We start from the raw sequence: 16,289 nt of genomic DNA, 5'->3' as shown, positions 1-16,289 counted from the left end.
TATTACATTTTTTGAATTCTAACAAGCAAATGCCAATGTTACTCCTACAACTATTCCTAAGTTTTACATTTTTTTCAATTTATATAAAAAGGTGCTTCATAATTTTCAGTTCAAAACAAATTATTTTCCTCAGGAATGAATGTATTTTACTTCTTCGGTCATCTTCATTGAGCTTTCTCTTCATATCTAAATCATTAAAAAATATTTTTCACTTCATGTTTTCGTCTTAACTGCCAACCTATTTAATTCTGCCTTTGCAATTTTTTTTTCCACTCCTAGGTTTTAACTAAAGAATTTTATAGTCTCCAAGCCTCTTCTGAAAAACGCATTACTGAACTCCAAGCACAGAACTCTGAACACAAGGCAAGGCTAGACACTTATGAGAAACTGGAAAAAGAGCTTGATGATATAATAATGCAAACTGCAGAAAGTAAGTCCCCCCCACATACACCCCCCCAACACCCACACACAGCTTTTTCTTCTGACAGCACAAGGAACCTGATACTGTTTCTCAAACTGCTTTGCTGTATTTCTTTAAAATATTACTTGTGACTTTCTTTGAAAGAATACTTTGTATTTTAAAAATTAGTTAACCTTAATTCTAGTAGTTTGAGAGCAAAAAATATATATTTGTCTAACTATGATAGATTTTATCTTTTCATTCATATATTTGTTTTACTATTTCATTTCACTCATTCAGCAATGAAGTGATTACATATGCCAGGATCTGGGGTGTAGAGTTCATGCCATAATTCTTGCTTATAGGTATTCCTAGTCTATTCTGCTGGGAGAGACAAACATGTCAACAGATAATTATAGTGCTATTAGCAAAAGAGAGGCAGATCTTGATAAGTACAGAGGAGATTGTGAGTTAATTCCTTGTTGGAGGTGAGGAATCCCTTGTTGGAGGGGAGATAACATTTGGATGAGTCTTGAAGTACAGATAGAAATTCATTGTACACCCTGTGTTACAGACTTTGACCTTTAATTTCTACTTCTTTTTTCCCATCTTATTTGCCATCTTCCTGTGTTGTCCTTGACTCCAAGAGAATGTTTCAAATTAACATTTCACCATTGCCTGAGATGTTTGCTACAGTACATTATTTCTATTCAAAAGTCAGAAATGATAGTGGCATTCTTATAAAAGTGGGTTTAATCTTTAGCTGAAGTTGAGGTTGACTCTATCTGGGGTACCTTTTCTTATGAAGACTGTATTATGTTGGTAGTCCAATTTAAGAAAAACTTTTTTTTCATTTCTGTCATTGCCTTTTTTAAATTTCCAACGTCAATGTCTGATTACTGCAGTAGTTTCCAAATTTATCCTCAGTTTCTTCATGGCATCTGAGTAACCTCTATAAAATATAGATTTGACCATACCATACACCTGCTTTAATGCCCCTATAAACATAAATCAGCCTAAGGTCAAATTCCTTAGCATGTCTTTTTATGATTAGACTCATTTATCTTTGTGCTTTTTCATGCCTTGCCATTCTTATCATATCACCTTATTTTGAAAGTTCTATACTCTTTTTTATCTCTATAACTTTGCAGATGTCCCTCTGTTTAAATAAATTAGTAATAAAAGAAAACTTCCTCAATCTGATAAGAGATACCTATAAAAAATATACAGCTGATATAACTAATGATGAAATATCAATTGCTTTCCGTTTAAGGGAGAGAACCAAGCAAGGATTTCTAGAAGGATTGCCTTCTAGAACCAGGCAAGTTTTCATAACTTCTGTCAAAGCATTGTATTTGAGCTCCTAGCCAGTGCACTAATTCAGGATAGGAAAAAATTTATGAAGATCAGAAAAGAGAAAGACCATATTTTCAGATTACAAAACGATAACTGACACTGATAAGTAAATTTAACAGGCTATGATAATTACACAAAAATATACTAGAAACAAACAATTGGAAAACAAAATTTAAAAAGCAATTTCCTTTACAATAGTATCAAAAAACACAAAATATATAGGAATACATTTAACAGCACAAAATACAAATCATTGCTAGGAAAAACTAAGGAAGACTCACTAAAATATCCAAAGATAAAATCATGAATTCTGTTAATTCAGCGTTATTCCAATCACAGTTCCTTTTTTAACATTTTAGTATTCCATTTATGTGAAAATTCAAAGTCTACTTTTAATAATAGCATCACACACCTACCAGAATGCCTGAAATTAGCAATACTGACTATTCTCAATGTTTGTGAGGAAGACTTTCTTATAAAATTCAAAGTCTACTTTTAATAATAGCATGACACACCTACCAGAATGCCTGAAATTAGCAATACTGACTATTCTCAATGTTTGTGAGGAAGACTTTCTTATAAAACCAAACAACCTATCCAGTTATCCAGCAATTTCACTCCTCATTACTTTCCCAAAGACAAAGAGCATATGCACACTAAAACAACCAAAATAATGTGAGCGGGTCGAGGGGAGGAACACAATTGGAAGACCTACACAGGCTGACTTTAAGACTGAATATAAAGCTATAGTGTCAAGCTAGTATACTACTGGCGTAAAGAAAGACAGATACAGCAACAAACTAAAATAGAGAACTAAGAAATAGACCCACACTTGTCTGATTATTTGATTTTTAATAAAAATAGCAAACCATTCAACTGGAGAAAGGAAAGTTCCGTACATGGTGCTAAAAAAATTGGACATGTTTTTGAAAGTTAACCTCAACCTTATTTCATACCATACACTAATACTAACTTAAGATGAAACTTGCAAGTAATAAGTAAAACTATAGATCTTTAGTGGAAAAACATGATTGTTTTTGCAACTTGATGCAGCTCAAAATTTCCTAGATAGGTTCTTGAAAGGAACTACAATAAAATAAAGCTTTACTAAGTTGATTTCATCAATATTAAAAACCTCTGCTCTTTTAGAAGACAGTATCTATTAATACTGTAGGTTTACATCGTCTTCCCTTGTGGTGCTAGCAGTAAAGAACCTGCCGATACAGAGAGACAGAAGAGACACGGGTTCGATCCCTGCTTTGGGAAGATCCCCTGGAGAAGGGAATGGTAACCTACTCCAGGATTCTTGCCTGAAGAATTCCGTGAACAGAGGCGCCTGGCAGGCTACAGTTAGGGGTCGCAAAGAGGTGGACACAACTGATGCGACTTAGTATTCATGCATCTACATCAATATTGTTTTAAATGATACAAACCACTGTAGATGTTATATGTATTGCTATCACTGGATATCCAAAATGAAAGGATAGATGGACCCAGAGGTTATCATACTAAGTGAAGTAAGTCAGAAAGAGAAAGACAAATATCATAATAATATCATTTGTATGTAGAATCTAAAATATGGTACAAATGAACTTAGTTACAAAACAGAAATAAACTCACAGACATAGCAAACAAACTTATGGTTGCCAAAGGGGAAGAAGGAGGTAGGAGAAGAATTAATTAGAGGAGTTAGGGATTAGGAAATACAAACTACTATATGAAAAGTAGATAAACAAAATAGAGAAACCTACTTTCTAGCACAGGGAACTGTGTTTAGTACCTTGCAATAAACCATAATGGAAAAGAATATGAAAAGGAATATATATATTCACTTTGCTATACATCACAAATACAACATTGTAAATCAACTATACGTCAGTAAAAAATTCATATTATAAAAAAAATGAAAAGATAATGTGAATAAAAAAATTCACATTTATTTACAGGTATAAAAATTCATGCATGGATAAAAAAGAAGCAGCAATATCGCTTTATCATAGCCCAGTGTAACTGATATGATTGTTTCAGGGTAGCCTAGCCTATACACTAATGAATGAATCACTATAAAATTTTTGTGATGTACAGTATTACAGTCATATTTATATTACAGTATTGGAAACATTGTTACACCTTTTAAAAAGCTACTTACCTGTGATGATACACTAATATGCAGTTTCTTCAGTTATGAGAGAGAGACATACAGTACAGTAATGTAATTGTTTGACAGCAAGGTTATAAAACAGTAAGAAAACTAACACATTATTAATTTTGGTAAATATTACCTATGCCTGTATAAGGATAGACTGCTGCTGCTGCTGCTGCTAAGTCACTTCAGTCGTGTCCGACTCTGTGTGATCCCATATACGGCAGCCCACCAGGCTCCCCCGTCCCTGAGATTCTCCAGGCAAGAACACTGGAGTGGGTTGCCATTTCCTTCTCCAATGTGTGAAAGTGAAGTTGCTCAGTCGTGTCCGACCCTTAGCGACCCCACGGACTGCAGCCTACCAGTCTTCTCCATCCATGGGATTTTCTAGGCAAGAGTACTGGAGTGGCTTGCCATTGCCTTCTCCGAAGGATAGACTAGCATCTGCATATACTTTATGCATTCATGACTTATGTTATTCTTAGCTTTTTTTTTTTATATTTTAAGGGTAGATGGTTCACCTGCAAGTTTTTTCAAATTGTTGCAAATCTCCAAATAATTTTTCCAATGTATTTATTGAAAAATATTCATGTATGAGTGTAACCCAAGCAGTTCAAACCCTTGTTGTTCAAGGGTCAGCTGTATATATTTCTCAAAATGCATTGAATGGTAGACTTAAGATTTGTGCCTTTCACCATGTATAAATTTTATTTTTAAAAAAGAACTGTAAATAATATTGAACTATAGTTGATGATTTATACATTGAACTGTTTGGAGTGAAGGCTCAGGACTGCAGCTTCTTTTGAAATGCAGCAACAAATAAGATAGATTCACGAATGCACAGCATTGGTAGCTCAGATGGTTAAGAATCGGCCTTCAATGCAGGAGACCTAGGTTTGATTCCTGGGTTGGGAAGATGCTCTGGAGAAGGGAATGGCAACCCACTCCAGTATCCTTGCCTGGAGAACTTCATGGACAGAGAAGCCTGGCAGGCTACAGTCCATGGGGTCGCAGAGAGTCGAACACAACTGAGCGACTAACACAGCAACGTGGATGAATATAGTGATGGACAGATGTGTGAGAAATAAATGCAGTACAATGTACACTTTAGATTCCTGATGTTAGAGATGTCTGTATACTTCTTTCAAGTTTTTCATACATGTAAAATGTTTTCATAATAAAATCTTTAGAAAAGATACAGAAATTAATTATTTTTGCTATGACATTTTATAAACCATATCTTTGTTAAACTAGATTTATTTGTACTTGGAAGACCAGTAAACTAGGTTCTTTTCTATCCGTTTACACTGGAAATTAGAATATTCCTATCCTTGTTATTGAATACTTACTGAAAAATGGGATTTGTGAGATGTAAGGGCAAAACATTCTTTTTTTAGTACCATAGTGTGTACAGTACTCAAAGGATTATCGTCTAATTCGTCTCATTGCAGCTGACACAAAGATGCTTCAGTTCAGTCGCTCAGTCGTGTCCAACTCTTTGCAACTCCATGAATCACAGCAAAAGTGTAACCTTTTTTTGAGCTCCAAAATCACTGCAGATGCTGATTGCAGCCATGAAATTAAAAGACGCTTACTCCTTGGAAGGAAAGTTATGACCAACCTAGACAGCATATTAAAAAGCAGAGACATTACTTTTCCAACAAATGTCCGTCTAGTCAAGGCTATGGTTTTTCCATTTTTCACGTATGGATGTGAGAGTTGGACTGTGAAGAAAGCTGAGTGCAGAAGAATTGATGCTTTTGAACTGTGGTGCTGGAGAAGACTCTTGAGAGTCCCTCGGACTGCAAGGAAATCCACCAGACTGCAAGGAGAGGCCACCACCAGCTCTCTAAAGGAGATCAGTTCTGGGTGTTCATTGGAAGGACTGTTGCTAAAGCTGAAACTCCAATACTTTGGCCACCTCATGCGACGAGTTGACTCACTGGAAAAGACTCTGATGCTGGGAAGGATTGAGGGCGGGAGGAGAAGGAGACAACAGAGAATGAGATGGCTGGATGGCATCACTGACTCGATGGACATGAGTGAATTCCGGGAGTTAATGATGGACAGGGAGGCCTGGCGTGCTGCGGTTCACAGGGTCGCAAAGTGTTGGACACGACTGAGCGACTGAACTGAACTGAACTGAACTGAACCATGACAAGAAAAAGTCTCAACGACCCAGATAACCGCAATGGTGTGGTCACCAATTTTGAGACAGATATCCTGGAGTGTGAAGTCAAGTGGGCTTTAGGAAGCCTCACTACAAACAGCTAATGGAGGTGATGGAATTCCATCTGAGCTATTTCAAATCCTAAAAGATAATGCTTTCAAAGTGTTGCACTCAATATGCCAGGAAATTTGGAACACTCAGCAGTGGCCACAGGACTGGAAAAGGTCAGTTTTCATTCCAATCCCGAAGAAGGGCAATGCCAAAGAATGCTCAAACTACTACACGGTTTTGCTCATTTCACATGCTAGCAAGGTAATGCTCAAAATCCTTCAAGCTAGGCTTCAGTAGTACATAAACCAAGAAGTTCCAGATGTACAAGCTGGATTTAGAAAAGGCAGAGGAACCATAAATCAAATTGCCAGCATACTCTGGATCATAGAAAAAGCAGGAGAATCCCAGAAAAACATTTACTTCCACTTCATTGACTACACTAAAGCCTTTGACTGTGGATCACAACTAAATGTGGCAAATTCTTAAAGAAATGGGAATCACCACCTGAGAAACCTGTATGCAGGTCGAGAAGCAACACTTAGAACCAGACATGGAACAATGGACTGGTTCAAAGTTGAGAAAGGAGTATGTCAAGGCTGTACAGCCTGCTTATTTAACTTATATACAGAGTGCATCATGCAAAATGCTGGGCTGGATGAAACACTAGCTGGAATCAAGATTGCCAGGAGAAATATCAACAACCTCAGATATGCTGATCATACCATCCTCATGGCAGAAAGTGAAGAGGAACTAAAGAGCCTCCTTAATCAAGGTACAAGAGGAGTGAAAAAGCTGGCTTAAAACTCAACATTCAAAAAAGTAAGATCATGGCATATGTTCCCATCACTTCATACAAATAGATGGGGAAAAAAATGGAAACAGCGACAGTTTATTTTCTTTGGCTCCAAAATCATTGCAGACGGTGACTGCAGCTCTCTGAAACTAAAAGATGCATGATCCTTGGAAGAAAAACTGTGACAAACCTAGTTGTTGTTCAGTTGCCAAGTCATGTCCAACTCTTTGTGACCCCGTGGACTGCAGCATGCCAGGTTTCACTGTCCCTCCCATCTCCCAAGGTTTGCCCAAGGTGTCCGTTGAATTGGTGATGCCATCCAACCATCTCATCCTCTGTCGCCCTCTTCTCCTCTTGCCCTCAGTCTTTCCCAGCATCAGGGTCTTTTCCAATGAGTTAGCTGCTCACGTCAGGTGGCCAAAGATTGGAGCTTCAGACAGTGTATTAAAAAGCAGAAACATCACTTTGCTGACCAAAGTCCATATAGTCATATGTATGGTTTTTCCAGTAGTTGTGTTTGGATGTTAGATTTAGACCATAAAGAAGGCTGAGCACTGAAAAACTGAAGCTTTTGAACTGTGGTGCTAGAGAAGACTCTTGAGACAGAGTCCCTTGGACAGCAAAGAGATCAAACCAGTCAGTCCTAAAGGAAATCGGCCCTGAATATTCATTGGAAGGACTGATGTTGAAGCTGAAACTCCAATACTTTGGCCACCTGATGCGAAGAGCTGACTCACTGGAAAAGACTGATGCTGGGAAAGATTGAGGGCAGGAGAGAAGGGGACAACAGAGGATGAAATGGTTGGATGGCGTCATCGACTCTATGCATGAGAGTTTGAGCAAACCCCAGGAGATAGTGAAGGACGAAGAAGCCTGGTGTGCTTCAGTCCACGGGGTCACAGAGTCAGATATGACTGAGTAACTGAACAGTAACAAGCCATGGCAAATTGCAGTATCCTGTTTACGCTTGCATTGCTTTTTGTAATTAAGTGTAGTATTACGTTGGAGAAGGAAATGGCAACCCACTCCAGTCTTCTTGCCTGGAGAATACCATGGACAGAGGAGCCTGGCAGGCTACAGCCCATGGGGTCACAGAGAGTCAGACACAACTGAAGCAACTAAGCCCACATAATATTAAGTATTTGAGGAGTTTTGTTTTCAGAGATCTCATCACATTGTTAAAAGTACAGGTATTGTCCGGAAAGTAAATAAAATTTTTGTAAATATCAGATTTCTAATTGTGAATTGAGGGGCCTCGTCTCCATCCTCCTTCTACTTGTAACCTCTGCTCAGCATTTGTCACATTTTTCAAAACTCTTCTCTTGCTTCTTAAAAAATCATCACTTTTGATTGTTTCTTCTCCATCATTTTTATTATCTCTTCTTCTATCTGTTTCTAGTTCCCAGGGACTTTTTCCCCTCATCGTCTTTAACTCTTCAGTTCAGTTCAGTCGCTCAGTCGTGTCCGACTCTCCACCCCATGAATCACAGCACACCAGGCCTCCCTGTCCATCACCAACTCCTGGAGGTCCCTCAAACTCATGTCCATCAAGTCGGTGATGCCATCCAGCCATCTCATTCTCAGTCGTCCCCTTCTCCTCCTGCCTCCAATCCCTCCCAGCATCAGAGTCTTTTCCAGTGAGTCAACTCTTCGCATGAGGTGGTCAAAGTACTGGAGCTTTACAGTACTTGTGTCTATCTCCAGTCACATCCACAACTGGGTATTGGTTTTGCTTTGGCTCCATCCCTTCATTCTTTCTGGAGTTATTTCTCCACTGATCTCCAGCAGCATACTGGGCACCTACCGACCTAGGGAATTCCTCATTCAGTTTCCTATCATTTTGCCTTTTGATACTGTTCATGGGGTTCTCAAGGCAAGTATACTGAAGTGGTTTGCCATTCCCTTCTCCAGTGGACTACATTCTGTCAGACCTCTCCACCATGACCCGCCCGTCTTGGGTGGCCCCACGCAGCATGGCTTAGTTTCATTGAGTTAGAGAGGGCTGTGGTCCGTGTGATCAGATCGACTAGTTTCTTACGTGTTTGCTGGATAACCTCATCCCTTTCCACAATTTCAGTTAATGTCTGTAGGCTAGTCATTCCCAGGTCTGTATGGAATTCTGTTTTTCATTCCTTCCCTAATCCAGTTAATAATAGTACCTGTAACTTGTGAGGAGTTCTTTTTCCTCATCACTGGAATTTTTTTCCTGTATAAAATCAGAGTTAACAACAAAAATCTACTGGTCATGTCACTTATCTGTTTTAATCACTTGGACTGATGCTAAAGCTGAAACTTCAATACTTTGGCCACCTCATGCGACGAGTTGACTCACTGGAAAAGACTCTGATGCTGGGAAAGGTTGGGGGCAGGAGGAGAAGGGGACGACGGAGAATGAGATGGCTGGATGGCATCACCGACTCTGTGGACATGAGTTTGAGTGAACTCCGGGAGTTGGTGATGGACAGGGAGGCCTGGCGTGCTGTGATTCATGGGGTCGCGGAGAGTCGGACACGACTGAGCGACTGAACTGAACTGAACTGAACTGAACTTTTTGTTATCTTGTTGTCTATAGAATAAAATCCAGACTCTTTAGCCTAGCAAACAAGGCTACTACCGTTGTTCTTCAGACTAACTGTAGCCACTTTCCTCATAATTATTAATACTAAAACTTCTCAGCTCTGTGCCTTTACACGTTACAGTTCCTTCCTGCAACTTCTCTGTAAATGTCATTCTACCCATACCTTCTTTATGGCTCTGCTGCTGCTGCTGCTGCTAAGTCGCTTCAGTCATGTCTGACTCTGCGACCCCATAGATGGCAGCCCACTAGGCTCACCCATCCATGGGATTCTCCAGGCAAGAACACTGGAGTGGGTTGCCATTTCCTTCTCCAATGTGTGAAAGTGAAAAGTGAAGTCACTCAGTCATGCCTGACTCTTAGTGACCACATGGACTGCAGCCTACCAGGCTCCTCCGTCCATGGGATTTTCTAGGCAAGAGTACTGGAGTGGCTTGCCATTGCCTTCTCCGTCTTTATGGCTCTAGCATGGGAAAAATGGTAGTACTCAGATATTAGTTGTGCTTCTAAGACACATTTTTATGTCTTTAGTTCCATTTACCATGTTGTATAGTACATTGCTTCTTTAATTAAATCATCACTAGAATAATTATACCATAAGTTACTAATCAAGTAAGTATTAAACTCGAATTTAAGTTGTCCATCAGTATCTGATGAGTTTCTGAGATGTTAGCTAAATTTGCTCCTCTCTCTTCTGAACTTAGAACTGTCTAAGACAGACAAGAGTCAGACAGGTATCTAATGCCAGCTCTAGCTCTGATAGAGATGAAGTGAAGTCAATTTGGATCTGAGCAGTGATAGCCGATAATACGGCTGGCCATGGCACCAAGCATCTCTCGCTTCCACATGTCCCTCATAATTAACAATCCGACCTCTGAAAACTGATCTTGGTTCAGTGTGAAAAATAGAGTCAAAATTGAAGAAAAACACTTACAAATATTGATAAAATGTTTACTGTACCACAGCAGGATCAAACAACAAAAAAGGGCATATTACAGTGATAGGCCTGCGAGTAACTGCTAATGTAAAATCTGTGGCTTTGTTTTAAACCTGAAACACTTCTGAAAGTAAGTTTCTCTTTTTGACATTAAAATAATGGTTATCAATGAATAATATTATAAAAATTGTTATATGTCATTGACTGCTTTAAATTGAGCTATAAACCTTTAGTTTTTATGGCCTTTGATTAAATGTTTTTTCATCTCAACTTCCAGTAAAATTGTCATTGCATTTAAACTTTTTACCCATAAAATGTTAACCTGTTGGTTAAAATTTCTTTTGTGGAGTGTGTGACAATAACAAAATTTAGAAGTAAATGTTGTTGCTAATTTTTTTGTAATTAAAATCATCAATAAGTTCTTAGACTGTACATTTTCTTTACAGAGTAGCCCACTTAAATGCATAATTTCATTATTGCAAGTTGGGATAACTCGATAACAAGTTAGATAACTTTATCTTCTGATAAAATAATGAACATCTTTTCTAATTAAAAATAGTCATTTCTTTTATCAAGAAGAGAAGTGATGAGATTGAGGTTATCTTTACTTTTTCATAATTATGTAACAAACATTTCATGCTAAAGCCTTTGAATCTCAGAATAAACAGTCTGTATTATTATGTTTTAAAATAAGACAGCTTAATGTGTCATGTGATGCAGTCCCTTACACTTTGAAGCAATAGATGGGACAACTCCAAGCAAGGACACACTTTGTGAAATACGCCGCTACTTACAAATGGCTTGTTTGAGATTATGCATGATCCCTTTCAAGTATTATGTTCACTAATTCATTATTATGACCTCTTTTATTTTCACTTCTGCCATGCTTTTTAAGAAGAAAGAATTTCACAGTGTACACTTATTATTTTCCAGTTGAAAATGAAGTTGAAGCCGAAAGGGTTCTTTTTTCCTATGGCTATGGTGCTAATGTTCCCACAACTGCCAAAAGACGACTAAAGCAAAGGTAAGATCAATATATATTTGTTTACTTATCTAGTCAAGCTAAATGTAATTACATTCTACTGTTTGATAATGTACTAAGTGGAGTGATAAAGTTACTGTATTTCTTCTTATGCGTAAATATTGCATTGCTCTTGAAACATAACATAGTAAGTAATAATCATGCCTTTCATGTATTTTTAAGTAGATGGTAAGTATACATTAGAATTTTCCTCGAATTGGATTCAGTGATAATGGCAGCATTTAAATTTTTTCAGGTTAAAATTAATGAATTATGTTTCCTTTTTTCCCTTGTTTCATATTCGCCTGCGTACATTCCTTGACTTATCCTTGAGAGAGAGAAAGATTGAGAGAGAGAGCTAGCATATATGCACTAGTCACTCAGTTGTGTCTGACTCTCTGCAACCCCGTGAACTGTAGCCTGCCAGGATCCTCTGTCCATAGGATTTTCCAGGCAGGAATACTGGAGTGAGTTGCCATTTCCTCCTCCAGGCGATCTTCCCGACCTAGGGATCAAAACTGTGGCTCCTATGACTCCTACATTGCAAGAGAATTCTTTTACTGCTGAGCCATCAAGAAAGCCCAGCAGATATATTGTGACTGAAACTATAAAAGACTTTATGAAGACCAAGAAAATTTTTAGAAGATCCACTAGTTATTTTGTGAAATACTATATATTTAAAGTATACCAAGAGAAAATTGTACCTATATTAATTGGTTTTCTAGTTGACCTAACTCCTTTCTCCCACCTAAATTCATCCTGCTTTGCAAAAAGAGTCCCATTTGCTACCATAACAAATCTAAATGTTTCTATCAGACTTCTGAGCCCTTCCATGTAGCTCTGCTTCTCCAGCCTTATTTGACTCTCTACCCAAAATGATGGTAGTATATCTCCCTGCCTATAAACATCTGTTTTCCATGTAACCACACAACAAGCATTTGTCTTTATCTTGCTAGCTCTCATTTCCATATTGCTTCCCCAGCCAGATGGAAAGATCCTCAAGGTCAGCAAGTACATCTTATTCTTGTTTATTCTCATTGTCTCTACCCAGCATGGTGTGAGATAACTAGCAGAATTGTCTCTTCATCTAAGTATTTGAGGATTCAAAGCTGCTTGTTTATCTTTTATTCTTATATGAATTGATTTAAACATTTAGAGACATTACATACTAAGTAAGAAAAGCAATTAATCTTAACTCTAACACTTTTATGGGAGCTTTGGCTCAGAAGATAACATGGCTTTATGGCTATCAAAAGTGATGTAAGATATAGGTCATTTTATGAGAGGTATCAAAAAGATGCTTAGAACTTGTGTTTCCTACTAGTTACACTAAATAGATCAAGAATAGTTGACTACTAGATAACAAATTGTAGCTGGAATGGTTAATTCAGTTTAGTGAAAATGCAAGTATTTCTAACTTATGTATTATTTGAAAAATTGGGTGTAATCCCATTCCATTCACATTTTTCCATGAGTCCCTCCAAGTTCACTAAGGGTGACCTAGGATAATTTCTCGTTTTCAGGTTATCTTTGTATTTGAGGATTATATTCAGTTCAGTTCAGTTCAGTCGCTCAGTCATGTCCGACTCTCTGCGACCCCATGAATCACAGCACGCCAGGCCTCCCTGTCCATCACCAACTCCCGGAGTTCACTCAAACTCAGGTCCACAGAGTAATTTTATGGGCAAGCAACATTTTTTTAACAGTGGCAAATGATTGGTAAAATGCTAAAAATTGAAATTTGAAGGAAAAAGTCCGTAATCTTCTCTATTTTAGCATCCAGTTCCTTCAAATGCATCTTGTTCACAAGAAAAAAGAAACTTTCTCTTTTAAAGTTTCTTTTGGTAGCCCCAAATGCTGAGTTATTCTAAAATTGAAAGCAATTATTACTATTACCTTAATATTTTTTTAGGAATTTCCAAAACCGATGTTGATTTCTTAATATTTAGACTGAAAATATAAGGAACTACAACTGATTCATGTTCTGCATAATCTTAACTGTCTGTCCAAATATTTCTAAAGATTTTATCACTGAGCTATCTCTGTGCCTTGAACAAGTGCCTAATGGGCATGCTATTAATACCTCCTACCAGCTGGTGCCAGGCATTCTTCTCATGATGAACCAGAGGGTTATTTTGAGGAAGTGCTTCTCAGGTCATCTAAATGGAGTGAAGGGAAAGTAAGTCTGGAGAGCCAAAGAGGACATTTAGGCATTCCTTTTCCCATTCATTCAACAACTTTTATTGAGTACCTACTGTACGTACAAAGTCGACCCATGGCAAAGAATATCCCTTTTGAGGATCTGATGCATTTCTGAAGTTTTCAAAGTCCTTATTTGATTTCCTAATGGATATTTGTAAAGAAGTAAATGGCTTTGTGCTTTAGGTTTAATTTATTAAGACTGTTGTATGGCAGAAACCAATACAACATTGTAAAGCAATTATCCTCCAATCCAAAAAAAAAAAAAGATGAAAGCAATATAATCTTCTAGAAAATTTATATTTAATTCATCACATTTGAAATTAAAACAATGGAAGCTTAAGGTGGCTTATAAAATAACAGAATGGCCCATGAAATATTTGCATAACGAAGTTTCCATTATACATCAGCCCATAACAAAGTGTATTGAAATTTCAAAGGAGCTTGTTTCAACCCCATTCATACAGTGTTTGATTTGAAATCTCATATATTCAACAACCAATTCCCTGGTGGCTCAGTGGTAAAGAATCCATCTAACAAAGCAGGAGATGCAAGTTCGATCCCTGGATAGGGAAGATCCTCTGGAGAAGGAAGTGACAACCCTCTCCAGTGTTCTTGCCTGGGAAATCCCATGAACAGAGGAGCCTGGCAAGCCACATTCCAAGGGGTTGCAAAAGAGTCAGACACAACTTAGGGACTTAACAACAACAAATATTCAACAACCAATTCAAGTATTTCAGGGTAACACTTAATTTGAGGGGGTTTCTGATTATAAAATTAATATGTGATTATTTTAGAAAATTAGTAAAATTAACAGTAATCCTGCTATCCAAAGATAACCATTCAAAAATATATACAGATATATTTTTCTACATATTTATGGTGTTATTGTATGTAACTTAGAAGTTTAACTTTTTGTCTTCTAATTTTACCCTGAACATTTTCTTATATCATTGGATATTCTTCAGATAGATAAATTTTAATAGTTATTCAAAACTTTAGTTTATAGGCCTTCTGTTTTTGAGTGCCATATTGCTATTAGTAAATTGATAGTCACTGAAAATTTTCACTAGTTGCCTACTGCCACTTAAGGCATATTATGAAATTAAAATGAGAAAATGGATGCGAAGTCCATCACAGTGAATGCCTGGCATCAAGTAGGTGTTCAAGTGAAGTGTGTTATGTTAGTTAATGTTTCTTAAAATAAATTGATCAAAGCATTGATTTTAGAGATAAAGCCAGTGTTCCAAAAATGCTGGTGAGGCATAATTTGAATTTTCATCTAAAACAATTTTGTTTTATTGTAATGAGACCCTCTTGAAGTAATTAGTGGAAACAACCCCTGGACATGAAACTAGTTTTGAGATTCATATTCTTTGATACAAGTCAGTTTCTTAAGAAATAGACCATAATGCCAGTTTCCCATAAAGAGGTAACAAAACTAACTTTTCAAAATTAGTTTGAAAAATAAATTCCAGAAATGTATCCTAAGTTTGCGTTACAGTTGTTAAATAAGGTTGCTCCCAGTTTGAATTTTCAAGAGAGATATGAGCAATAACTAAATATTGTATTAAGCTTTCTGGGTCAAAGTCATGGAAAGTTAAAAGGGCTTGGACAATTAAAGCAGATTAAAGTAAAATAAGCACTTCTTGACTTGACTAAACTTGAAAATCTGAAGTAATGTTTTTGTTTCGGTCATGATTGTTTTGAAAATAGCAAACAAGATTTTCTGGTTACATGTTTTGGTTATGCTCTTTAACTTGTAACACTAAATGGGCAACACCCAGGCACTAACGTGGTCCTAGTGTGTGCATCTCTGTTTGTTTTGGCAGACCTGAATGTGGAAACTTTTCTGAGGGTTTTTAAACCTTTCAAACTGCAAGATTTACTGCATACTATTGACCTTTGTTTTAGTTTCTGTCTAGTTTTATAAAGAGCTTTAAGTTGAAACTTTCATAGTAGACTAATCTTTATAATAAAGGAAAAAATAACACAGAGGGAGCTTTTCTTTTCTCTAGCAGACTTTTGAGCATAAAGTAATTTTATTTTCCTCTCCTTTATTCTCACATACGTGAGTTCTCATTTTTGTCCTTAGAGAAAAGTTGTGCTTATTTCATTTGGGTTGGTTTTAGGAGTAGTCCTTTAAAAAGCTACTGCTAATCAACTTGAAAGTTTAACCCTACAGAAAAACTAGAAAAAGACATACAACTATAGGTATTCAGAATACACCACTATTTATTTAGTCCCTGTAACTGCCAAGAAAGTGGGCGGTATAGGGAGCAACCTGATGCTTTCTGAAGCTGAAATCATTCTGGCCTTTATGGCCTTTTCTTGAACCATTTCTTCATGCCATGGTAATAGAGACAGAACTCTGACCTTCTAAAATTGAAAAAGATCAAAAAGCCAAATGTTATTTCAGAGTTTGTAACTAATTAGCAGGTACCTGAGTATACACAGTTAGTTATTTAAATTTTGGTAATGCTAAGTGAAGTATCCGGTATTGAAGGACTCAAGACAGACCATCAGTCCCCCGTTGTGCTTTGATAACTCAGATATGAATGAAGGTCGACCATGTTCACTTTGGCTGGGCTATGCATCTATGAAATTGTGTATGATAATCAGAAGTACTGACTTCCATTGACAA

At 37.2% G+C, this 16,289-nt stretch overlaps 1 protein-coding gene across 4 annotated transcripts in view; it reads left to right on the top strand.

Moving 5' to 3' along the window:
* The window catches only part of PIBF1 (progesterone immunomodulatory binding factor 1), a 243,657-nt gene that overhangs the window by 141,250 nt on the left and 86,118 nt on the right, over positions 1-16,289 (top strand). For all 4 annotated transcript variants that reach the window (XR_008685998.2, XM_055426452.2, XM_055426450.2 and 1 more), the window contains exons 12-13: positions 280-430; positions 11,359-11,449. Coding sequence is in view for 3 of the 4 variants with exons in the window: in XM_055426452.2 (XP_055282427.2) it covers positions 280-430; positions 11,359-11,449 (242 nt within the window). In the remaining variant the exon portion in view is untranslated. The remainder of the gene's footprint in view (positions 1-279; positions 431-11,358; positions 11,450-16,289) is intronic.

The sequence above is a fragment of the Moschus berezovskii genome, chromosome 13 (genome assembly GCF_049115385.1).
Source record: "Moschus berezovskii isolate FMDL1 chromosome 13, NW_MosBer_1.0, whole genome shotgun sequence".
NCBI lineage: Eukaryota > Metazoa > Chordata > Mammalia > Artiodactyla > Moschidae > Moschus > Moschus berezovskii.
This window is presented reverse-complemented; position numbering and strand designations above follow the sequence as displayed.